Source organism: Strix uralensis, chromosome 25 (assembly GCF_047716275.1).
Source record: "Strix uralensis isolate ZFMK-TIS-50842 chromosome 25, bStrUra1, whole genome shotgun sequence".
In the NCBI taxonomy this organism is placed as follows: domain Eukaryota; kingdom Metazoa; phylum Chordata; class Aves; order Strigiformes; family Strigidae; genus Strix; species Strix uralensis.
Genome location: NC_133996.1, coordinates 7,578,174 through 7,603,389, shown reverse-complemented (window position 1 = coordinate 7,603,389; position 25,216 = coordinate 7,578,174). Strand labels below are relative to the sequence as shown.

Genomic DNA, 25,216 nt, shown 5'->3' with positions numbered 1-25,216 from the left:
CGGGGAAAGCGCCCGCCTCTCCTCCAATCACGGCGCGTTCGAATCTCCCGCGTGCCCACCAACCCCCTCGGCGTCCATCGCCGGCCGGAGCAGCAGCCAATCGGCGGAGGGAGTCGCCCGCCCCAGCCAATCGGCTTTCGCGTCTTGCCTCTTTCTGCTCTCCGCGCCTCAGCCAATCAAAATCCGCCGCAGATATCCCCTCCCCGCCCGCGGGCTCTCCTCCAATCACAGCCGGCGCTGGCTCAGCCGGCCAATCAGCGCGGCCCCGCCGCCATCTCTGCGGTGGCCGCCAGGAGGCGGGATGGCGGCGGGGGGCGGTGGCGCGTGCGTCACTTCCGTTGTCAGGGGGCCGCCGCCGCGCAGCGCAGCGGAGGCCGCGGCCGGGCGTGGGGCTGCGGGAGGCGCCGGCGGCCGCGCCGGCCCCGGGGCCATGGGTGAGCGGGGACGGGCGGGCGCGGGTGAGCCGGGCCCCGGAGCTGCTCTGGCTGGGGGAGGGGGTGGGCGCCGCGGCCGGGAGGCGCCGCCGCCGGTCCCGTCCGTGTGGGGCCGGGCACTGCGGGGAACCGCTTCGCTCTCGTTATTCTACGCCGGGCTCCGGTGGAGGCTCCGCTGCGTGGTCCCGGGACGACAGCCCACGGGTGCCCGGCCGCCCCGCGGGGCCTGCGGGGCAGCGCCCTCCCGGCGGCCTGTCGCGGGGCGGCGGGGGCCGGGCGCTCCCGGGCCCGCGGGTGGCGGCCGCTGCGCCGGTCCCCACGCGTGTGCGGTGGTGTGGGGCCGCCGTGAGGGGCTCCTGGCCGCCCTGGGGAGCCTTGCCCGCGGGGGGCGGCCCGGCCGGTCTGTGCTGCCCGTGCCCCAGGCCCTCCCCAGCCAAGGGTGGGATTTGGCGTAGCGGGGCGGGTGGACCCGGCCGGCGTTAAAAATATCGCTCAGTGAAACTCCTTTGTGATTTCTCTTCCCTCTGTCAGCGCTGGTGGCGTTGGGGCTTTGTGACAGTGCAGCTATTTTCGCAGCACACTGACAGGTTCCGGGCTTGCTGAGGGAGCAAACAGCTTGTGTTCGGTGCTGATTTCTCTTTCAGTCTGGGCAGGAATCTCGTAATTTAGTAGTTTTGGACCTCTGCTCTGAGGAGGAGTGCTGTGTGCCTCAGCAGGGAGTAGCTGAAGGTTGTACCTCTAAGTGAGATGAGTAAGACCATCCAGCGTTACCGCCGGAGCTCGCTGCAGGAGCCTGACCCGGCCGCCCTGGGCGCGCTCACCTGGAGAAGATAAGGAGAGGCGCTTCGGGGTGTCCTGCGTTCAGGACCTGTTCCTCTTGGCTTGGGCCTTTGGGAACGTCGCTGCCGCAGTACGTGGGAGTGTTAAAGGTCTCGCACGGTGCTGTCGGAGGGAGCCCGTGGCCCTGTGTCTCTGCCCCGCTGCTCCCTGGCACGAGGGTTCTGGGGCTTGTCCTGGCCAGCTGCTCCCTCCTCCCGCTGTGGCTGCGCTGGCGTTGATGATTCAGTTCTGTGGTAGTTTAGGGTCTTAATGTGTAGGCTTAACATGCACTGCGACGTATAGGTGTGCTGGGCGTCTTGGGATCCAGTCTCAGGCTGTAACCCCTTGTCTGGAGGGAGATGGGGAAGCCGGAGCAGAGGCCGGTGCCCGGAGTGGTGGGGCTGAGCTGCTGTGCCTTTGCCACCCGCCTGCTGCGGGACAGCGGGCTCCCATCGGGGCAGGAGGGACACGAGATGGGTGCTGACGGAGGGTGGTTGACGCCGCAGGGTGTCTGTTGAGGGATGGGGCAGGGTAAGGCTGTACCTGCTGGCACATGGCCCTGGGCCGGTAGCGGCTGGGATGCGGGACGTGTTTCCCCTGATGCTGGAGCATTTGTGCTACATCCTTTTATTGTTTCTCTGTGGCATCCGCGCTGATGGTTTGGTCACATAATCCCATTACTTAAAAGCCCCCTCATGTTCAGCTGCTTTTTATCCTCAGGGTATTACAGAATCATCTCCTTTTGAAACCACGCGGAGGGAAGCCTTGTAGGCGCTCAGCTGCTGTTTGATTAAGGACAGCCCTATCGATTTTGCCTGAACTGCCGCCTGTGCTTAGCCTAAATAAGAGAGGTGTTATCAGTCTGCAGACTCCGCGGTGCTCGGGACTCGTACAGTGTGTGCCTCACTGGTGCCTGGGAGCTCTCCAGCTGGGAGCTCTTGCTAGACTGGAGGAGGCTCCGTGCCTGTTGTAATTTTCTATGTGAAACAGTCTTTTTTTGTTAGTCGGGTACACGTTTGTGAACTTACGGTATCTGTCAGTGTGCTTTCATGCTACAAACGATAGTAACGTTACCATGGCAGTATATGTAGATAACTTAAATATATTTCTTTCGATCTAGTTAGGGCTAGATGAGCAGATCATCATTAAAAACAGCAACCACACCTCACTGTAAAGAAAGTGTCAGCACGTGTGTGAGTCATGCAGTAATCTTTGTGCGCATGAGGAAAGTCCTGCTGCAGTGGATTTATGGAATACTAAGTGTACGTAGTAACATAAGCTATAAATGAAAAATAAAATCTCATAATCCAATACGCATCTCACCTGACGGTGACTTTCAGGGTAACGACTCCTGACTTCACGGGAGCAGCCCAAGGTCAGGAACTCGCATGCTGGGCTCTGTGCTGGGAGAGCGATGCGGTCCGAGTGCTGCGCTTGGATTTCCAGGCTCTTCTCCTGCGCCGTGTCCTGCTGTAGGTGCCCCTGCCGTGAGGATGTTGGGCCGGAGCGGGGATTTTTCCTGGATGAGGTGGCCTGTGCTTCAGCATGAAAGGGTTAAGCTGAAGTTGGTGTTTATGTAACCGAACAGGGAACTCCCAGAGATGAGTCCTTGGCTATCGCATGTGTTGATGCATCAGGAGGGTTTAAAGCGAGCCCAGCTTGTTGCTTGCTTGCACTGTGATTACGTTGCTGGAATCCTGTGCTTCAGAGTTTCCCCAGCTGCCTGGGGGGGCCAAGAAGGAATTTGCTTTCCCTGATGTATGACTTGGCCTGTGGAAGCTTTTTTTTGTCCCTGAGAAGTTGGAGATTGGCCACAGCTAGATGCGGGGTGTAGGCAGGGGGTACTGGGGTCCCTTTTAGCACTGTGGCCTCTCAAGTTCTGGCTGTGCCTTGCTCATGTACCCAGAATTAAATTAATCAGCAGGTTGGGCTGAGGAAGGAGGTTTTCTAGTGGTCGGTTTGGCAGGGGCTGCTGGAGGTGTTCGCGTCTCCCAGCTCGCTCGGCGAGTTCATACTTCACCAGGTGCCTCCCGACGGCGTGGGGGTGCCCCAGCCCCTCATGCTGCGCCGGCACCTTGGGATTCTTCCTTCTCCTTTAGTCAGAGAAAGTCTGTGTCTGGTTTGGAGTGAACTTCTCACTTAGGGAAGAAGCTTGAATGAGTCTCTGCACGTTTCCAAGAAATCTGTGAGTCAGGGCTCCTCTGTTTCTGGAGAAGGCTTCCCTTCCCGGAAGGGCTTGCACAGCGGTACATGGGTTGCACTGGCAGCGCTGAGTCATCTGATGGGCTTTTATTTTTATTATTATTACTTCTCTTACAGAACACTTAAACTTCCAGAGCCTTTGGTAAAGTTAACGTTCCTGTATAGTGAATCTACCACGGTGCTTTGCGGAGGGAGGGGAGCCCACCCAGCTGCCCCTGCGCCCCGCTGCAGCATCTCCTCCTTCCCGCCCGCTTGGCTTGGGAGCTGCCCGGCAAACAGGCCCTGTAATCCCCCAGCCGGTGACTCCTCCGCAGGCCTGGCTGATCCCAGCTCCGCCTGTTCTCAGGGAAGCTTTTCCAATGGGAACGGAGCCTCTGTCCCTGGGAGCGCCGATGACTCGGGTCTGAGCTGTCCCTCGCAGGGTTTGCCTGGGGAAGGCGTGTGGCAACACTCCGGGATTGCTGCCTCTCGCAGCAGTACCGACCTGCCTGTTCCCATGCTGGGAAGCTGGACCATACTCGAGGTTTTGCTCATTTAATGTTCGTGTAGGTTTTTAGGTCATGTCCTATGTAGCTTCTCATGAGCTGGAATTTGCCATGAGCCAGGCTTAAATGTGAGCTTTGATTAAATCATCACTGATAAATGCTGCCCATATATATAATACTAAGTGTGTTACTTAAGTGGTAAAAGTGCAGCCTGATACTGCTCATGTGAATCAATTTTCTTAGCTTTATTTTTGCAAAAGCTGAGGCCTGCGCTGGCTGAGAGGAGAGCGGACAGAGCGACTGGGACAAAAACCTTTGGACCAGGTCTCCAGCTTCACCCCAAATGCCGCAGCAAATACTCTTCTCTCCCAGAAGAGAAAGTTGGGCAGAAATGCTGCTGCGCTGCGTGGCAGGTCTCCTCCCGTCTGGGGTGGGAGATGGATGATCCACGAGCACAGCGCAACACCACACTCCCCTGGGCGGCTCAGCGCCCAGCGGGCCCGGCTGCGGTGCTGCCTCCCCACCACCGAGGTTTTGAGCCTGGTGACAAAGCCCGCAGGGAGCGGCGATTCCTTTGCCCCGTGCGCCCGCCCGAGTCGGCAGCCTGGCAGCCCTGCCCGCGGCTCCCGCGCAGCCCCGTCTCGCTTCCACCTGCAGCCTTTTCAGGTCAGGAGCAACAGGCAGGTTTCGGGTGCCGGGGTGCTGGCGGCGGGGCCAGTGGCACCCCAGTTTCCTTTAATGGTGTGAGCTCCTTGCTGGGGGAGCTCGTCCTCGATAGCCCTGAACTTCCAGCAGATGCTGGTGGGCTCCGTCGTTGCTGCTGGTTCCCCACTGGCAGCCGAGCCCATCGTCTTGCAGAGATCAGCTGGCCTGTAGCAGTGGGGGCTGCCAGTCGTCGCCCGAGACACTGTAAATACCAACCATCTCCTTTTGTCCCCTCATTGCAAGATAAAACAACAGAAGGTGTCACAGAGGTTGTATCAGCTGCTCCAGTGTCTTAACTAGTTTCTGTGCTGCTGAGTAATCCTGTTAACGCCCCAAAGGTACTTTTTTTTTTTTCCCTGCTCCAGCTATTAGCTGTGGCTGCTGGACTGCAGGACTTGCCTGTTCTTTAATCTGAGATGAAAAGGTCATTTTCCTCCTCTCTTGTTTTTCTTTGTTGTTATGCTGGGCACTGGAACATCATGCAGTAACTCAGGAATTAGACAATTTCCTTAAGCTATGTAATTAAAAGACATTACATCTAGGTCTTAATTATTTGATTAATAACTCTATTAAAGTCATAGCTAGCACAGTAAGAAGCTTTAGATGCTTCTCTAGTAAGATGTTCAATATATTACATGCATCATGTTAAAATTAAGTACTAAATTTTTGTGCTAGACTTGTAACTTCATTGTCTGTGAGAGACCATTTTTGTTACGGATGGTGGGACAGGGAGTGGGGGTGGTTTGATTCAGTTTCTCCAGTTTGGTTTCTGGGGGAGCGGGCAGTGAAGCCGCCACACCAGTATCTAATGGTCCTGTCCCTAGGATGAAGTGTTTTGAGGGAGAAGTGTTTTTGTTCTGGTTCTTTGCAGAAATGTTGGATGCTCTCTCAAGACTGATCCTGTTGTTGTTAAACGACTTTTTTTTTTTTTTTAACCAGTCTTAAGAATTGGAAAGTCCCGGCTGTCTGTGAGGTTGCCTGTAGACAGAGCCATTGCTGCAGTGGTGGAGGGGATGCTCTTCACCCTTACGAGGCTCTCGACCTCTCATGGAAATGTTCTAAATTCTCAACTTTGGGCTATTTTAAAGCTCAGCTGTGCTGCAGCATAACCAGTTCGTGTGTGGGACTCCGCTTACTGCTCGTTGTTTGCGAGGAGGAAATCCCAGTGCGATGCACTAGTCCCCTCTGGTGTGCTCGCAGCAAGCCTGACCTGGGCAGGCGCGGCTGCTCTGGCGGCGCTGGCGCCAGGACACGCAGCAGCAGCTCGTTTGCTGTTTGAACACGTTGCGGGGGGAGCAGCCGCGCTGCCAGCGGGGCTCCTGCAGCCAGCGCGGGGCCAGGGACACGCCAGGGCCCGCGGGCAGGTGGCCGATGGCTCCCACAGACGCTGCTCGCGGGACGCGGCCCCCGTCTCGCAGAGGGTCCCGCTCCGGGTCTGGGCGCTGAGGGCTGCTGTGGCCTCGTGTTTCTGCTTACGGCTGTGGAGGCACTGCCTGGTTTGTTATGGCTTTTGTCTCGAACTTACTTAAAGCTTCTTCTTCCAGGGTATAGCACAGCTGTTGGTGTCTGAGCAATACCAGCGTCGTGTTGCGAGTCCTTCTTGAAATCAGAGCTTTGTATCAGCCCAGCTCAAGCCAAGAGTAAATGGATTTGCGGGTAGAAAACACCCGCTGGCTCGGCAGGGCGGGGGAGCCTCCTGCACGGCTATTCTGTTTGGGTTTTTTAAGATTTTCCTTAAACCCTGTCTCAAAATACTGTTCTTAGCCCTATGCCTAGTGGATGGCCACTCGTTCTGCAGGAGGCTGACACAGGCAAGCCCGTGCCCTTTTCACCAATTTTCTTGCTCTAACTGGGGTTACACAATGTGCAGAAAAGGGAAGCATCTTCCTGCTTTTTCACGGCAGCTGCCCCTGGTTTTCTTCCTTTTGCTCCGGGACCTTCCTTCCACCTGACTGACCTTCGTTCCAGTCTCAGAGGAACCTGAAGTGCTCACATGTAAGCCCTCGGGGTGCTGCTGAGGGCCCCTCAGGTTTTTGGTGGGCTCTGCCACCCTCGCGGCACAGCCCAAGCAGCAGGAACCAAGTAGGGAGCGGGGAGATGGGGTAGACAGTGCCACCAGTGGCTCAGAATTGTCTTTAATAGTTGAGCACGCATTTGTATTGGCGTCTTTCTTGCTTGCTCTCACAAGTATGCTGTGATATTTAAGCTGGTGGGTGTCCTTTAGGCAGCAGTAGGGCTGGGACACCTCCGCTCGCTCTCGGCGCCGGGACGACTCATCCACTAAAGTATTGATAGCTTCGGTACTTCAATCCAGAAGGATATTTAGCAGCTCCCCCGGGACCAGGGGATAACACTGGGCTGTGTTTTGGGTGGTGGTGGAAGTTCGGTTCCCATGTCCCACATGTTCCTTGTGTGTTTTTTGGTTGCTCTAACCGGATACTGGTAAAGTCAACCAGCTTGGATTACAGATGTGTAACACGTGCAGTATCTGAGCGTTAAACTAAGCATTTGGTAGAGGTGGTATAAATTTAATTCTAGAGTGCCTGATTTAAATCCTAAATTTCTCCTTTTTAATTGGACCAGATGAACTATTCAGTAGCACTGAATTTAAATTGAATTAGTTTGATTATTTTTTTTCAAGAGGCCAAATATATATTGTAGAGAGGAACTAACTTGCAGTGGGGATTTTATGAGAATAAAATTCCATGTAGCCTTCTGTGCCTTTTGCAGAAATTGTTCTGTTCAAGCCCAAACTTCAAGCATTAACTCTTACCGTGACTAAAAATTGGTTCCAGAGGTGAAGATTCTGTTGTGGCACTGTTGCTAACTTGGGTGTGTTTGAGATACCGTTAAAAACAGGCAAGCTAGTACCACGGGGCGGGGGTTCAAATGCAGATCGTGTTTCTGCTCGGAAGGTCTGTCTTGCATCACAAAATGCCTTTTGAGATTGTTGACGCTTGTGTTTGTCTTGCTGTGCAGGGCTGTGTGTCTGTGACTTGGGGACTGAATTCAAGAGCCCTTTTATTCTCTCGTGTGATATCAGGAGCTTCAGGCCTTCTCTAAGCCAAAACACACCCAGGTGTTTCAAGCTGCAGAAGTTTTGGTGCATACCACGTTATCGTAATCAAGAATAATCCAGAACCGCAGCATCAAGTGTATCTCGTTTCACATTACAGAGTCCTCGACCTTTCGACCATCCAGCCTTCTCCAAGGTGATGACTCCTGTCTCCTGAGACGTTGGAAAACCTAGTTTGGAAGAAGAGTAAAGATACAGTTGATGCTGAACTACGTGAGTCCTCCGATTATTTTGTTTACGATAACGCCATTCGCACCAGCGATTCCTATCCAGCTCGGATTGCACAACGGTCATTATCTCAGAGTTTCTGTGCAGTGGGGTTTCTCCAGTGGAAATGTTACTCATACGTTTCCAGCAGGGATGATGATGTTGCAAGGAGTGGAGAATTTTATAAGGCATAATCAAACATTAGGTCAGAGATGCGGAATGAACAGAATAAGGAGCATATGGGGCTCAGGACTTTGTTCTGTTCCACTGGCTGGGCCTGGTAACGCTTCTCTGTTGGAGATCTGACCGGGCTGGTGGAAGTCGGAGGCGCAGGGATGCAAAGTCTGCTGCAAGACTTCTCTCCTTATCTCTCTTGCTATCTCTGATCTTGGTGACAGGTACTGCTAGATGAATTAATGCAATGAGATCACGCTTGTGTCCACAGAAAGGGTGGGACTGCCAGAGGGTAAACTTCATTCAAAGTATGGTGATTTATCAGTCTCTTATGTGGTGAAACACTGGGACTTTTTTAAAACAAATAAGTACAACCCAAAAATATTTTCCCAGTCTGCTGTAGTAACCTCTTAGGGAAGCCTACCGGGGCTTGGTTCTGACTTGCTCAGAGTGAGAAAATGGATCTGTGCTTAGTTCCTCCCCCCTGCCCCAAATCTTTGAAATGTTAAAGCAGCAGCATTTAACATCGAGGTATTTGTGAAAGTCTCCGAAACTTTTCCAAGAGATAAAGGTGAAGTGGAGGTGTACTGGGAACAAAACTTCAGTTTGACAGAGCTGATTTGTGCTTGCAGTGAGCCCGCGGTGCGTGAAGGCTGGCCTGGCAGCAAACTGAAGAGGTTCTTTTCCTGCTCAACTGAAGCAAGATTTTCCTTTCGGGAAGAAGTGTTTCAGTCACAAAGACCTGAGTTTCTGTAGCCCTTTTAGGTATTGGTGCTGCAATACCTCCACAAATGCCCTTTAGAGTTCTGAGCAGCAGAAAATGCATGTTGGAAATCGGATTTTCTGCAATACCTAAGTAGGAGTTAGTCAAGCTTTTAGTTGTTTGTGCTGAATTCTCGTGATGTGTGGACCTTCAGTAAACACTTGGATGCAAAGCATGAGAGTCACATTTAGTAGATTAAATTGTTCTTTGCATGGAGTGATAGTGCAAGAGAGCACACGTACTGCCACCACAGCGTTTCCTTTCGTTGGAATATCCATTAAAGGCAGGTAATAGTGTGTTAATTCTAAACAAAGCATCCATTCCTGCACATGGAGACTGAGTTTTATATGTTGGATTCCAAATTTCAGCTGCATTGGATGTAATGCCTTAATAATACAGCTCCATAGATGGAGATGTAATAAAAAGGTTAGAGCTTAAAGAGGTACAAAGAGAGAGGGGGGACTTATTTTAAGACTAAAAATACATTTTTGAAAAATAGTTATTAAATTAACTGAATCTCACGATAACTAACGTGTTTCAGTCCTCTGTGCCCTTGCTGGAAAAGGTGAAAGCTACTGTTCCTTTTTCTGGTCAGTTCTGTGCATTCTTGGCTGTTTGAGGAACAGACCTGAGCCTTCCGAGTTACTGGGCGAGCTGCCTGCGGTGCCTGGCGGGAATTCCTCCAGGAAGGAGCCCACGGGAGTCCACAGACTGAATCAGAAGTAGACGTCCATACAGAGGATAACTTAGGCATTTTCTTTCAGAGTTTTTTTGGAATATGTTAATTCACAAACTTGTTTTTGCTGTAAAACAAGCTTTAATTATTTTGACTTATTCCCACTATGTCTCTCAAACAACTGTTCTATGAAATGTTGCTTTGAATAATGAGGCTGATTTATACCTTCAAAAACACATTAAGCCTCCAGCCCACAACTGGTCTATCAGTAATGAGCCATAGCTTGTTGGAGAAAGAGAAGTAGGCAGACACACGACTGCATCAATAGGTGAAAGCCTTCCAGCACAAAATAAGGGATATTATAAGAAATTAACACAGTTGCTCATCAAATGTGATCTTCTTTCTCTTTCAAGAGCCAAGGATGAAGCGGCGAGCATCAGACAGAGGAGCTGGGGAAACATCCACTAAGGCAAAAGCTCTTTGTACAGGGATTTCTGGAAATAATGCCAAGAGAGCGGGCCCTTTTATACTGGGTAAGCAGGGAGTGTTTTCTTCTTCAGTTTTCAAGGTAGCTACTGATTGCAAAGCTGAGAATAAAAGGCACCATAAAATGAGACAAGGCAGATGTCTAGTTCAGCATCTTCCCTCAGAGTGCAACTCACCTGGTGCAGCCCTTGGAGCTCCTGCAGCTGGTCAAGCGAAGGAGATATGTAATACTAATATAGCAAGGCAGACATGGCTTTTAAGATAAATGAGCCCTTTCACTTTTTTTTTTTAAAAAAAGAAACCCTATATTCTTAAACCTTCTTAAAGAGCAAATTAATCCAGGGGGCTTTTCGGATAGAGCTCCGTAGAGGCGTTGAACCCTGCTTGTCTGCAATGTGCTCTCAAATGAGCATGCAGGCGACTTGGCAATGCAGTTGTGGTCGCTACAAACAGTATGTGCCAAGGCAAGACCCCTCTGCAAGCTTCAGAGAGTTGCTAGAATAGTTGTTAGTTCAGAACTAGTTATAACGACTGTCAAAAACTTGGACTTCACTGTGAAAACCAATGGATAATCAATTGGAAGCCGACTGATTTAAATGGAAGAGTAGAGACTGTATGTTAACTTGAAATTTGGCCTACTCTGTGTGCCTGAGCCGTCCCTGCAGAGGTGGCAGTTGGGTTCAGAGGTGTGGTAATAGCAGTTGCCATGGGTGTTGCTGGTAAATGTAAAAGCTGTATGGTTCAGGCATGCAGAAATTTGAATTTCTGAAAACAGCTGTGCCATATGTGGGCTTTTGTTAAATGTTTCTCCAGTGAACAAATGAAACATTGTCCAGAAGGTTTTCGGAGTTCAATACCCTTTTTTTGTCTTTAGGTCATAATTTGTGGAAACGCACTTAGTCTGCTGAAAAAAAGGAACTTAGTTTAAACTAATGTAACTGCGTGACACTTGCACACTGATGTAACCCTGAATTAGTCATTGCTGCTTAAAGGAAAACAAGTCTGTTTTTGCTTTGTGCTGTTAGGTCCACGTTTAGGTAACTCCCCTGTGCCAAGTATTGTTCAGTGTTTGGCAAGAAAGGATGGGACAGACGACTTCTATCAGCTAAAGGTAAGCAAACTGCAGGGCTTCCAGATCTTCAGGGCTCTTTAACTTCAGCTCTTGTGACAGGAGCCCTTGCAGTGGTGTGTGGTGTAGGCTGAACCGGTGCGCTGTCAGAAACCGCTGCTGGAACTTCCCCTCGGCGGGGCAGTTCTGCCAGGCGTAGATCTGGTGTCGAGATTAGCCCTGAGAGGAGGCCTCTGTGGCTGCTGTGCTGCTCTGCTGGAGCCCTCTGATCTGCTCTGCTCCACTGTGCCTGAAATAAGGGCAGATCCAGTGGAAAAAATCACCTGGGATACTTGCAAAAAGCCACCTGAGCAGCTTTTCTGTGTTAGTCAAGCTCCTGCTCTGCATTCTGCACAGATGTTAGTTCAGACAAGCTTGTGGCAAGTATGCAAACATCAGCACAATTACATCAGCTGTTAAACACATGTGAATACCTAAAATGAGAGAGGTTGGGGGCATTTGGGTTTTTCTGGGAACTGTGAAGGTGTTTTCCCTTTTCCTGAAGATTCTCACCTTAGAAGAAAGGGGTGATAAAGGAATAGAAACCCAGGAGGAACGACAGGGCAAGATGCTGCTGCACACGGAGTATTCTCTCCTTTCCCTGCTCCACAACCAGGAAGGAGTGGTTCATCATCACGGGCTCTTTCAGGTACAGCTGGTCACTGTCCAGGTTGGGGGAATGCCAGGAATTGCTGTTGGCTTGAGCTGCTTTTTCTAACGTACAGTTCGTGCTGACCCTGTTCTGTGTGTAAAGAATTACCAGCGCACCGCTGAGACTAACCGCTGCTGCTTCAAACAAGCACGTTTGTGGCAGGAGCTTTTGAGGGTTAAGTGGGATGTGGGAAATGTGAGAACATTCAGAGATGGGACAGGCGCTCAGCAGCGTCCCCTTCAAATAGGAAAATAGCTGCTTCACTGGCGAATTAACTTGTGGCCACAGAGCACCCTTTAGAGCTGAATTTGTGCTTTCCAGTCGCTGTGCTGCTTTACTTGTGAGAAGGGACAAATCTCCAGGGAACTGTTCCAGCAAGTTAAACTAGTCAATGTGCTGATCAATGTTTTGTGTGAGTGAATTTGCTGCTGTTAACGCCTTCAGAGCTGTTTATGGGCTGATAGGAATTACTGGTTTGGGTGTTGGTATTGCCTTGCTCACTAGTTAAATTTTGTCATCAGACTCTTCGCCTGAGGCCATCTGTGCTGTATCTTAAATAAGCCAAATGTCCAGCTCAGCTGTGTCCTGTTTAACGTTATGGAAGAACTGCTAATTGTGTTTTAAGATTTCCATTCTCATTAATAATGTGCTGGATCCCTCATATTCACAGGGTCTGTACCACTGTGTAGAGTTTTTCTAGGTTTTACCTACAGGTGTCTGTGTATAAACAGTATCAGTGCTGACACATGTGTACAGCCAAACAGCATAGACTTCTCTGGCTTCTTTAAGTAGAGATCATGTGTCGTCTTTTTGAAATCCCAACTCGGGGCAAAGATCAAGTGCTATGATTGCATTTGCTTGTTTTGAGATCACACGTTTATTCTCTAGTGCTCTGTGTGTAAGTACATACGCCCAGAGAGCTTCCCTGAACTATTGATCATTTGTTTGCCTCCCTGTAGGACCGAGCTTGTGAAATTATAGAAGATCTAGAAGCCAACAGAATGGTCAGAAAAATGAAGAAGCGCATTTGTCTTGTGTTAGACTGTCTCTGTGCTCATGATTTCAGTGACAAAACAGCAGATCTGATCAATCTGCAGCATTATGTCATTAAAGAGAAGAGACTCAGTGAGCGGGAGACGGTAGTGATATTTTATGATGTGGTACGAGTGGTAGAAGCATTACATAAGGTAAGATCTTTGTTAGCCCTTTCAGTGCTGGAAGGCTTAGTTTTCCCACGTTAGTATAATAGATGTTTTAAAACTTCCTTGTGCGGGCAGTGGCAGGGTTACAGAGGATGGATGTTTCAGCTGTTTCCCTGTAACCGTGTTCTGTGTAAGACCTCGGGGCGAGCCGTAAAAGAGCATTCCCTTCCCTTCCCCTGCCCTCAAGTTTCTTGATGATAACGTAGCATTTGTTGACTGTGGAGAGGGGCCAGCTGGACTAACTGCAGATCAGGTGAACTGCAGTGTTACCGGCCTCAGAAAGGGGTGATCAAAGAGGAGAGCAGAGGCTAGTCAAATGCAGGAAGCACTTCAAGCGATTTCCTTCTGAAGCAAAATAAATCACAATGGAGGAATTGATTTCTGAGATCAGAACCTCAAGCTACGAGTTTGAGATCAATGAACTAGAAATCATTGTAACAAAAATAGATTCTGCCAATGTTTGACTTCTTACCCTGTGGCAAGGGACACCCGTCCTTCCTCGGCAGAGCTGTGAAGCGTGTGTCTTAAGGGAGCGCTCATCGTTCTGCTCTTACAGAGCCTGGACACTTAAGTTTGAGGTCTCTTACTAATTCAGTCAAGTCTGTGTGTTCGAAGTAGCAAATTTGCTTGTTCTGTCCTTGTGACCAGAATTGAAAATGAAACACATGAAGTACCCAGGATGCAACCTCAGTTGGAACCTTGACCTCAGTTACTTCTGCGAATGAAGACAACGTGATTTCAAAAGATACTTAGTGCTTTTGTCCAAGTATTGAATTTATACTTCTATAACAAATACACTTTTGCTCATGTTATACTATTATCTATTTTACAGAAAAATATTGTGCACAGAGACTTGAAACTAGGAAACATGGTGCTAAACAAAAGGTAAGTGTGCTGGAGAGCTGCTGCTCTGGCAGTTGTCATGTTTCTTCTCTGAAGCAGTTTTCTATTAGAAACACAATCAAAGGCAGCACTTGTTGAGAGTGCTGTTGTGTGAGAGGAGTGAGGGAAATGGAAGCAGGCTGTGCAAAAATATAAATCCAGTTCAAAGTTATGTGAGTTAATCTCCAAAAATTAATTGAGCTCAACCTAGATAGTTCGTTCTTCCACCAGGCTTAGTGACCCCATGTCAGCACTTCTTTTGGGATTTGAAGTTCTGAAAACTAAATTTTATAGTAATTCAGAAACCTGCAAGAGAAATAGTTTTTATATATTTTTAAGGAAAAAAAAAAAAAATTAAAATGTGGTAAGTGGTTCTGTTCGCATAATTCGCTTTCCCTCGTGCTACAGGAATTCCCAGCACTGCAGCCTGCACTATAATCACAGCAGTGTTAAATCGTTGACTGTTGCACTGCTGTGTTTTTGCTAGCAGTAAAATATTTACTTATCTAAACAAAAGCTCTTCTGTCTAGTCTGTATTTGTGCTTGAAATAGCTTCCTTGTTCCCATTAGCTGGTTTGATTCAAGGCTCAGTTTATAAGCACCCATGTCCAGCGTGTCGCGGGGGCTGCGCGGGGGCAGCAGGGACCAGCCCTCCCGGAGCAGAGCGAGCGGCACCGCTGGGGTGTGAGCTCAGCGGGAGCGAGAGGCCGCTTTGTGCTTTGCTTGGTGGCTCCTTGGAGGTTTCAGTTGTCTTGGGTTATGTAGTTATTTAGTTGGCAAGCTGGTTCCACTTCACATACTCTGCTGTGTCCTTCAGTATTACATTACTGACTAAATATTTTGCACTAACTTTAAGAATGAGTGGAATTCATTGTCTTTTCACACTGTCTGGTTTTCTGTGGAATGAATAAAAAACTGGAAGGCTTTAGGTCTGCAGGCTTCCAGAGTCTGCACAAAGCATGCAGGTTTGCTGTGGTCACAGCTTGTTTTTTTTTCCTCCCTAATACTGTTTGAAAGCAAACAGATTTTACCTACTGAGATTGAATGTCTTGGTTCCCCGCACACGTTGCTTTTCAGGGCCACCTGTAAATTGGTTTAAGTCATTTCTATAGATCTGCTTTAGGATAAATCTCTTATCTTCTGCTTGTTTCTTTGATTCTCCTTCTTGCTAGGAAGGGTAGACAAAGGTTACTGCTTCAAAGGATCCACCCAGAGCTTCCCTTCTTGTCTGGGCAGTGTGCAGTGGAGCATCCCGCTGTAGAGCTGCACAGAGGGGCCCCCACTAGCAGGAAGAGGGAGGTATCTGAAGCTTTGAACACACTTGCCGGAGCCATTCGCTGTATTACATATGATGTTTTTGCTTTTTACTAGCAAGACCATCAGCTTTGAGGAAAAGCTGTAGCCTCTACAGCAGTGAGTCATATGAAAGGGTGGGTGAGGCGTAAGAATAGATCACCATGGAGAGGAGCCGCCGTTGGGGCTGACCAGGAACGTTCGTTCTGTTCCAGCCGTGCTCACGGAAGAGCCGAGTCTGTTCTGCTGGAGTGAAGGTAGCGGCGTATCACTGCGAGGTCCTGACCGGGCCCGTTACACCCTGGGCTAATGAAGGCCCCTCAGCCGTTGTCCCCCGTGAGATGTGGATGTTAAAGCCTCGCAGGTTTTCCAGCTGGCCGGTGCAGTAGTTGGATGATTACAGATTAGATCAGATTTCAGTGACTAAATAAAGCCAAGCAACCCTGAACATTTTAGTGTCCTTTAGAACACTTAGTCTTTTTAATCCTTAACAAATCCTGCAGATTGTTATTCAGCCAGGGAGGTCTCTTGACAGTTGAAGCTAACACTTCTTAAACACAAGTCTGTCTGTCTTAATAATCAACTCTCCGTTGCCAACCCACACTTGGTTTTATTTCACTTGTCTCTTAGACTTGCTGGAAATATTTCTTGGTTATTGTGACTGAGTTAATTCATTCTCTCAGGCTCTAGTTGTGTAATGCTTTTCAAGAATATAGAAATCTTCTTGACAGTGTTTTTCTGCTCCATCCTTTAAGTTGTACGTTAAAATCCAAAATCTGAGTGACACGGAAGATTTAATGTGATGGTAGTTTTGTAATGAGCTCACTTTCCCTGGAAAAATTCATTAATTGGAGCGGGCAGTATAAGGGTATCTTAATAAAGAGGTCGTGTGTACCTGCAGCTCTCGCCTTTTCTGTCAGAGGTTGTTTGGGTGTTGATTAGGCTCTCTCCGTTCTGCGTACTGGGGTGTGAGGAACAGTCCTGCAGATCAGGTAAAACTGCCACCGGACTCCTCCTGTGGGATTGTTGGGTAACACAAAAGTGGTTGTTCTGAGTCTGATCAAAGGTCCTGCAGCTCATCTGGTGACACATAAGCAAACAGTGCACAGAAGCCAGGCATGGGGCAGCCCTTCTGCAGGGTATTTCCCCTCAGCTTCCAGAAAATGTTGTGTGGAGAAGATGCTTTTAGGGATGGTAGTTGGACAGCGTAGGGGAGAACCAGCAATTAAAATAAACTACTTTGTTAACATGCTCATGCCCTGCAATGGTCAGCAAGCACACGCGTGCGGGTCCTGGTGCTGTGCTGCGGGCTAGGATGCTCCAAGGAGGCTGGCCAAAAGGCAGCTGTGTGGCTGCAAGGTGGGCGAGTTACATGAGCACCCTGTGCTCACAGCCAGGCTTACGCCTGCCACTCGGATGTGGACGTTGTCTGTAGCTGTAAGAGATTGTCTTAGTTGCCCTGTAAGAGTCTTTCAAGCCGTGCTGGTGGGTGGAATCCGCCCCTTCGCGCTGGAGGTGATCCCATGCCTCCACTTGTCTTTTCCCAGCACTTCAGGCTTCCCAAAAAGCCCCAGCGACACACACCTCTGTGGTGATGTTAACTTCTGCCTGTGCTGTTTGGCTCGTGCAGGATGGGCCTTTTCACTGATGCCTTCTGATTCTCCCCAGGACTCATCGAATAACCATAACAAACTTCTGTCTCGGAAAGCACCTGGTGAGTGAAGATGACCTGCTGAAAGACCAGCGAGGGAGCCCTGCCTACATCAGCCCAGATGTGCTCAGCGGTAAGCACACCCCTTCAGCCCTCAGTGGGGGTTCACAGCCCCCTCTTTACGCTCGTTTCATTTATTCGTGGCTCTTGACAATAAATGAAAACAATGTAGTTCTGTTCCCATATGTAACCTGCCTTCTGTGAGAGCCTCCTAATTAGGGTCCAATTATGAGACTTGGTCTGGTTTTCCGACTGGGAAAGCATGGAGGGAAGGAGCGAGTGTAACTCTTTTCTTAAGGCTAGTCTGAACTTCAAAGCTAATGAAAAGCTCCCTGCCTGTTCCTAAATAAGTCCGACTGCAGACAAGGCGTTCCGTGTCCCACGTCTGAATCTTGTTCCTGAGGCTTCACTTAAGCTGCAGGTAAATCCCTCGGCCTAAGAGGTGATCGGTCCAAATCCCACCATACTGTCAGTTTACTCCAGACCGTACACTAAGAGGAGCAGTTGCTGCAGCTGCTACTTGCTTCCAGAAGGGAACTGTTGACCCTCTGGGCAGCTTCTGGGCCGACTGAGAGGAGTTACTTAAAAATAAAGGAATGATGTTGCCAGGCGAGAGCAGCAGTCTGTCTGGGCTGCATCTTGTGTCCAGCAGCCTGGCCTGTGCCTTGTCTCCAGCAGAGGCCTTAAGCAGAAGTCTGGCAGAGAACAGCTTTCCCTCATGTCCTCCCACCTTTTAACTGTTTCCAGTGCATGAGACTTTCAGAAACAGATGTGGTTTCTGTCTGTTTAGTTACTTCAGGAGGTTTCTCTTCCGTGAGCTCTAAGATCTGCTACTGCACTACCTTCTGTGCTGGCAATAGCTGAGCAGGCAGTGGTGGTGCTGTGTCAGTGCAGTGACCCAAGGCTTCATTTTGGGGATTTCTTGGGGTTTTCTTTTCTTTTCTTCTCATCAAGGATGCTTTTACAGCTGGGACTGTGCATATGGAGCATCTCTGTGTAGACTCCAGTTATCGTGCATTAGCTCATGCTGTGGAGTACTCCCGGTGAGCACAGATAAAATTCCCTTTGGATGAAGCTGAACTGCCTATTGCAGTCCAAGATCACCCCTCGTGCACCCCACTGCCTAAGGGTTACCCACCTGCAGGGCCGAGCTAGCATTTGGGGGTGGGAAAGTGCCTGAAACTGTGCACAGAACATCAGCAGCACCAACGGTTTTCCGGACAAGTCGGCAGTACGTTGGGCAGCACTGCTTGCTCATGTGCATGTAGCTAGTGTGAAAGCCAGGATCCTTGCCAGCCTGTCGCATTTGTTTATGCAAGAATAACACCTAGAATACTGGAAACACCTCTGCTGAAGATCTGAGTTATTTGTTTATGGCATCCCAAGCTATTGTACTTCAGAAATGCCCTCAGAGGGAGCTCGTCCTGAAATTTCCAGACCCAGTGCACTCCCCTCAGTACGTCTGTTGTCAGGTTTACAGGCAGTAACAATAAATGTAGATGAGCTCTTCCGTCATGATCTGCCAGGCAGGTTTGAGGCTGCTTCCCTCCTGGGCAGGACCAAGCCAGGAAGGGAGCAGAGGCAGGCGGGGAGGTGGAACGTGTGTTTTTTGCAGGCCTTTCCTGTTCTGCAGGATATCCTGAGGCCCCTGTAACCACATGGACGATATGAGCCAACTGCTCTGCAGGAACTTGGAGCAGTTGCAGCTCAAGTGGCTGGTGTCTGGTAAAGGCTGCCTGGAGCAGCTCCTTCCTGCTGGTCCAGGGCACTGTTCTGTCCTGGCCTTCAGCCCTGCTGCCCTCCCTGCCAGCACAGCTCGGCTGCAAGCACCCGCGTTTCTTCTAACAGCTCTCTTGGAGGTGGATTGACTGGCCTGTCTGCAGGCCACGCACCCCATGGCGCTGAACAGGCGTCTTTGCTGACTGCTCTGACAGCTGAGGCTGCCCAAGACCCCGCAAGGCGCAGCCTTGGCTCAGGACTATGTTGGACTGACTTTCGAGCGCAATCGCCCCGCGCTCTCTGCGAGGTGGCCCTTCCCCCTGGGGCGCCTCTACGGCCCCGTCCTGTGCTCTTGAAAACGCTGCTCCAGAACGGCTCAGTCTGCAGTTCCCCTCCAGGCATGGAGGGAAAAGTTACTTGAGGACATTCCAGGCTTCACCACCACCTTCAGACTCTGAGCATCCCTCTGTCTGCATTGCTCATGCTCCTGTGCAAGAGGAAGCTAAAACGCCTGAAGACTTAATCATTGTTTTAGGTCTCCAGGAGGAGCTGTCTTCTGCTAAGAGATGGCTTATGTTTTATGGCTGCTGAAATGTCACCGCAGGAAAAGCTGGAGGAGGAGGGAGAGGTGCCTTTTTTTGAGCATATAAAGCAAAGAATAATTAGTACAAATAACAAATGCTGCAGCAGTGACTCACTGTGTGAGTCAGAGGAAGTCATTCCATCAGTCCTATGCTGTGGTACAGCACTGGAGTTTAATTTTTTGACCCTCATACATGCTGCTGTTGGCTGATTTATTGTGTGACTGAAGGGGCTTTAAAGCAGCGTTTCCATCGAGCGGCTCCCGGGGCCATGCTGGGGCTGCAGCAGCTCTGGGGAATGCCTCTGCCTGGGGGAGGCACCTTCCTCCTGTGCCCTCCGCAGCTTCCCAGCAGGCTCTGGTGGCCGTGGGCTGGATCTGGCCCGTGGGCAGAGTCCCCCCTCAATGGGCTCGGTCGGAGCTGGTGTGGAGAGTTTTAGTCTGCACTTCCCCGTGGATCTGCTGTGCAGCCGGCATGGTGAGGCTGGCGTTCGTCCTGCGCCGCTCGTGGCCAGAAGAGCCCTTCTCTTTCTCGGGCTTTCTTTCCTGCCTCCCCCTGCCTGTGCTCGCTGGCCCTTCCCCTCCCTCCTGCTCTCACCTGGCCTCGCAGCAGGGTGCAGCCACAGAGCCTTCGAGGCGCCGGCACCCCGATGGTGACAGGCTGGGGGATGGCGAAGGGCAGTGAGGTGGGAACTCCAGCATGGTGCCCAGTGGTTCTTGATGCTCTTGGGCCACATCAGGGCCGTTCAGCAGGGGTAGCTCTGCTCTGCAGGGAGGGGAGGACACCTCTGTGGAGACAAACAGTTTGGTTATTCACAGAGGATGCACTTTTGAAAGAGTTTTAGCGTCATGCGATGGGAAGTCTTGCACGTTTTGATTAATGCTTATTAAAAAGGATGGCACGCAGAGGTTGCGCTGGTGCCTTCGCTGCTGGTGGTGGGCGTCAGTGTGGGAAAGGCTGTTGCTTTTGTCTCCTCGCAGGACGGCCGTACCGTGGAAAACCCAGTGACATGTGGGCGTTGGGCGTGGTGCTCTTCACCATGCTCTATGGCCAGTTCCCCTTCTACGACAGCATACCTCAGGAGCTTTTCCGCAAAATCAAGGCTGCCGAGTACACCATCCCTGAGTGAGTACAGCCTGTCCCGGGGAGGCCCCTCTATTAGTGCCTCTGTGGGTGGTGCTCTGGGCCTTACTGGGACGGCTGGAGCTGGAGGGGCTTCACTGGAAGCCCCCGAGGGTCGCAGCAGTAATTAGAGCAAAGACTGCACACAGTAGACACCAAGGAAGCGGTAGCGGAGCTGGGACATCTTGTGCAAAGGTGAGAAAGGCCCCGTGCTGCAGGGACAGGGAATCAACCTCGCTGTTAGTTCTGGGCTGTCTCAGTCAGGGCAGTGGTGGCTCCTCTAGTTGCTGACCTGCGCTCCCACACGTCCATCCTGCTGCTGCCTCGGCCCACCTCGGGCTCACCACGTGTTCTCTCTCTGCTAGGGATGGACGGGTCTCAGAAAACACTGTGTGCTTGATCCGAAAACTGCTGGTTTTGGACCCGCAGCAGCGTCTGACGGCTTCTGAAGTGCTGGATTCTCTCAGCTCCATCATAGCATCATGGTATGTGCAAGAGGAGAGATGGGAACATGGCATCTCTGGCCACGGGCTGTGTTATTCCAGCTGCGGCCAGCAGACTGCTGCCAAGCAGGACACCAGAGGAGGATCCGAGAACTGCAAAAAACTCTTTAAATCCTGCGTCTCAACCACTGGTGCCTGCTGATGGATTCGGCCGGAGTGGCCTGTACAAATGCTTGTCATTGTGACCAAGGTTGGACTCTAAAGCAGTAGCGTTACAGAGCGATACTGGGGTACAGGAGGGCCTTTGGTGCTGTGCCCCCCTTGTGCTCCCCAGATTTGATTTTTAAAGAAAGTCTAATGGTCAGGAATATCTCACACGTACAAACAGATGCAGCCAAACACAGACACGTCCTGCGAGCGTGTAATTAGCACTGCGTTGTGTGTTCAGTAAGAGCAGGCATGAGAATTCGAGAGGGGAAGAGCAGGAGATGCCATCGCGGGTGGGAACACACGTGCAGGGTGGGGATCCCTTGTGAGGGGAAATCCGACTCCAGGCCTGGCACAAACCAGCTGGGATGAGATTCCAGTAGCACACTCCAGCAGAAATGGATCCTGCTGGTGTTTGCTCGGTGCAGCCCTCTCTTGTCAGCCTGTGACCTTCTGTCTGTGCTGCACAGCATGCCCAGGCAAAGTTCTTGTGCTGCCTGTTGAGTCAGCAGCAAAGTCTGTGATTTTTGGAGCTGTGGCTGTTTTTGCTCCTACCTATGCAAAACTTAGAGTTCCACATCCTGTTTAAAAAAAAAAAAAAAAAGCAGCTCTGGGGGTTATAAAATTCAATTTCCCTGGTACGAAATTATGTTGAACAGTGTCCTTTAGTAGCAAAAGCTGGTGTGGCCCCCCGGAGTGCTCTGTGCTGTGCTGTGGTGGCCAGCCGTGGCCAGCCAGGTGGGATTGCCCTGGCCAGGGCACTGGGCAAGGGTGGGCGAGCCAGGGCTGTGCCCCGAGTCCCTGACGCTGTGCTCTCCCCCCAGGCAGTCCATGTCCTCGCTGAGTGGCCCTTTGCAAGTGGTGCCAGACATCGATGACCAAGTGGCTAATCCTGAAAACCCCCAAGAGGTAGGGTCTCCTACTTGCCCTTCCACAGCGCTGCTTTTCCGCGCCGCTGTGCCAGGTCTGTCTGCGGTGGAAAGAGGCAGCAGCCCCCTGTGGCCCCCAAGCCGGCGAGGGGAGGGCGGGGAGGACCCAGCTGTGGCCGCTGCTCTACGAGGGGCCGAGTCCATCGCTGTCCTGTGCAGCGGAAGGGAAGGCTCGTGCTGCTGGGACCGGGAGCCCCATCCAGCTGGCTGTGCTGCCGGGGAGTGGGCTCGCTGGCCCCGGAGCTGGCGGAGGGGTTGCTCGCTCCCTCGCCCACAGCTGGGAGCTCGCGTGCGCTGGGAGAGCCGGGAAGGGGACTAGAGTGGTGTTGGCTCGGGCTCCCCGGTGAGCTCTGCGGTGGGAGCAAACATCCTGTTTTCTTGCCTGTGTATTTTGTTGGAAGTGACGGCCGGTGACCTCGCTGCCTGGGGACAGCCTTGGAGCCTTGGAGAGCTTTTGCCTGCGGTGCTGATGCCGCAGTCGGTGTCGCTGTGAGAAATCCCTCCGCTGGGCTCGGGGGATGTGAGAATCGGGCTCAGACAGCTGCAGGCTCCGGATGTCTGGCAGGGTTGGGATGAGCTGGGTCGGGACAGAGCCACGGAGGCTTCAGACCTCTGTTCCTCACGGTGCCGATGACTCCTGGGGGGGTCCTGCCTGTACTGGGAGCAGGTCGGGGTCTTGCTTTAAGACTCCAGTTATCCTCTGGTAGCTCGGGGTGTCAGAGCTGTGGGACCCTTGTGTGTTGCTGTGGCTCTGACGGGTGGTTCTCTGGCAGGTGAAGGTGACGGAGGAATGCTCACAGTACGAGTTTGAGAACTACATGAGACAGCAGCTGCTCTTGGCTGAGGAGAAGAACACCTTGCATGAGGCCAAGAGCTTCCTACAGAAGCGGCAGTTCGGGAACATCCCCCCGGTGCGACGCCTGGGCCACGACGCCCAGCCCATGAACCCCTTGGACGCAGCTATCCTGGCCCAGAGGTACCTTCGGAAGTAGCTTCCCACACATCCGAGAGCACAAGCACCATCCTGCAGTCTGCCTTTCACGTCGCCTACTACAGCTCAACAGCAATACCGGTGTCCCGTGATGGAGAATAATGTAGCAATTCTTCTGAGCTCTGTTCAGGGACACGCACTCACACTCGCTCTGGAGGGAGAAGACTTTTGAAAAAGCTAGTTTTGGAAGCAGCAACCTCTTGGCATCTTCTGGAATCTGTTTTTTAAATCGAAGCCTAGATGACTAATCTGCTTTTAATCATGACTGTAATCTACCTCTCTTGTCTTTTTAACCATGCTGTTCTCTGGATCGAGCAAAGCCTGTGGGAAAGGAGAAGACTACCAAGGGTGAAGCTGGTTTGCTGGCACGAGTCGCGGCTGTGCAGTACGGCGAGTCGGCTGATTGCATTCGCTCCGTATGGTTTGAATAAGCTTAGATTGGTCGGGGTTTCTCGAAAGGAAGAGTTTCTTGAAACCTCCCACTTCCCTTCATCTGCATCAAATCTTTTTCTGTCCTTAACGTGCCACCTGGTTTGGCTGTGGTGTCTAACCCTCGGTGGCCGTGGGGGCTGCAGTGCACCCAGGCCTTGGTGAGTGGCACAAACAGCCGCCGGCTGCCCGGTGTGACCGGGGGCTGCCGGGGGGGCCCGGCCACCGCCTCGGGGGAGAGTCGTCCTTGCAGGCGATCGCTGCAAAGATCGGATCTTGTCCGCAGTTCAGAGGTTTTGCAGGACTCGGCCCGTTGTGGCCTCTGATGTCTTTCCCACCTTTCACTGATTCTTTAGTTTCATATGGATATATGATTTAATCTTATTTTTCAGTAGCTTATCTAAGGTGCAGTTAAAATTGCATTAATTCTGATTTAGCATTTTCACACTTCAGTTGTGGTACAGATATAATATATGAGTTATAATGTGAAAAAGCTTCCCAAAATAATCTGCCTAGAATTAGGAAGGGGCTGGCTGAAGTCTCTACTGTATTTGTTCCCCAGCTTATCTTGCCCTCCCAGCCTCACCGAGCAAACCTGGGGCTGCCTCTGCCATCCCTGCGTGGTGCTGAGGCGGGAGAAGGACGTCCTGGTTTGTCACCTCATGCCACTGGAAGAGCGTTTGCCTGTGCTGAGAACAGGAACGATTGTTTCTGAGCCTCATTTTGTGAACTGGATGCCTGTCTTGCCAGATGAACTGTTCTCACACAGAGGTCCCAGGGCTCCTGCTCCAGGCAGCGGCTCCCCGGTTGCCTCCTCCCCTGCTCCCAGCTGTTCCCAGCCCTGTGGCAGCTCCAGTCGCCCTCCTGCCCGCCTCGGGCTGGGTGCAAGGAGAGGTGGGAGCAGGGACAGGAAACGCTGCTGTGGCCTCGGCTGTGGGGGCCGGCCCTGCTTTTTGGGGCCAGCTCTCCCACCCCGGTGAGCGCAGGCAGGGAGCCAGTAGCAGATCTATTTGTAGCGTGTTGTTGCCTTCTCTTGCCCTGGGCTGGGGCCGCAGACTGCGTCTAGCCTAGGCCAACCTCCAGGTGTCTTTGTGGGGACGTAGGGATGGACCTGAACCTCCTTGGCAGCGTCGGGCATTATGTCCTGCCTGCGACCTCGCCGAAGCCACTTGGCAGCGGGCAGGCAGGGAATTGTGAACACTAATACAGACTAGAACAGTTGCACCACCCCCAGCCAGATGAGCCAGTAGCCACAAGTCTTAGCCTTATTTATTTTAAAGATGGTAGGTCTGTCCTGGCACACCCCGGTGTGCGCCCGTCACCCCCCTGTGCCACCAGCAGCAGAGCAGGGACCCCCCCAGCCCCTGAGCACCCCTGGGGCCCTGACCCCCAGCTGGGGCCCTGCTCTCTCCATCTGGTTTTCTCCTGTCTTGCTCCCATCTCTTTATTTTAATTTTTTTTTTCCCAAAGTTAAAGCAATATTCTGGGGACTCTGCAAGGCTGTATCATACCCAGTATTCCTGCGCACCAGTCATCGCCAGTAAATCACACTTGTATTAACTCAAACTGGAAGAGGAGGGGGTGCGGGGAGGGCAGGAGCAGCTGGGGGGTGCGGGCGGAGGGGCCGCGCTGTGGGAAGGAGCCTGTTGTAAGAAAAAAAAAAAAAAAAAGAAAAAAAAAAGAGGAAAAAGATTTGTATAAAGACATTATTTTTGTACTACATCAAAACTACTCCTGCATGTCGGCAATAAAACTTCATACCGAGAGCCCGGCGCGCAGCGACCCTGCGGGGACTGGGGTGGGGGGTCAGGGGGTGCTGTGCTTGGGGGGATGCGGGAGGGGGTTCAGTGGGGGTGGGCTCACAGCCCTGTGGCTGTGAGTGGCCCCCTGGGGCCCTGCAGCCCCATCCTGCCCTGCACC

At 51.6% G+C, this 25,216-nt stretch overlaps 1 protein-coding gene across 2 annotated transcripts; it reads left to right on the top strand.

Annotated features, from left to right (window-relative positions):
• The first annotated feature begins 342 nt into the window (after positions 1-342).
• STK40 (serine/threonine kinase 40) lies at positions 343-25,062 on the top strand. Of its 2 annotated transcripts, XM_074894111.1 has the most exons (13): positions 343-434; positions 7,822-7,934; positions 8,735-8,867; positions 9,955-10,074; positions 11,053-11,138; positions 11,641-11,784; positions 12,747-12,974; positions 13,822-13,874; positions 16,833-16,948; positions 20,156-20,300; positions 20,663-20,782; positions 21,772-21,856; positions 22,650-25,062. In XM_074894111.1, exons 4-13 carry the CDS (start codon positions 9,963-9,965, stop codon positions 22,866-22,868), a joined length of 1,308 nt encoding a protein of 435 aa, XP_074750212.1. In that variant the 5' UTR covers positions 343-434; positions 7,822-7,934; positions 8,735-8,867; positions 9,955-9,962; the 3' UTR covers positions 22,869-25,062. The 2 variants fall into 2 exon arrangements, with proteins under 2 accessions (XP_074750212.1, XP_074750211.1); XM_074894110.1 differs by lacking the exon at positions 8,735-8,867.
• The last annotated feature ends 154 nt before the right edge of the window (positions 25,063-25,216 follow it).

Bases quoted from the DNA above. Each gene is read 5' to 3' on its own strand.
- STK40 (XM_074894110.1), top strand. From the start codon at position 9,963: ATGAAGCGGCGAGCATCAGACAGAGGAGCTGGGGAAACATCCACTAAG. The intron at 11,139-11,640 runs GTAAGCAAACTG...CTTTTCCTGAAG, and splicing joins ACGACTTCTATCAGCTAAAG to ATTCTCACCTTAGAAGAAAG. The intron at 21,857-22,649 runs GTAGGGTCTCCT...GTTCTCTGGCAG, and splicing joins ATCCTGAAAACCCCCAAGAG to GTGAAGGTGACGGAGGAATG.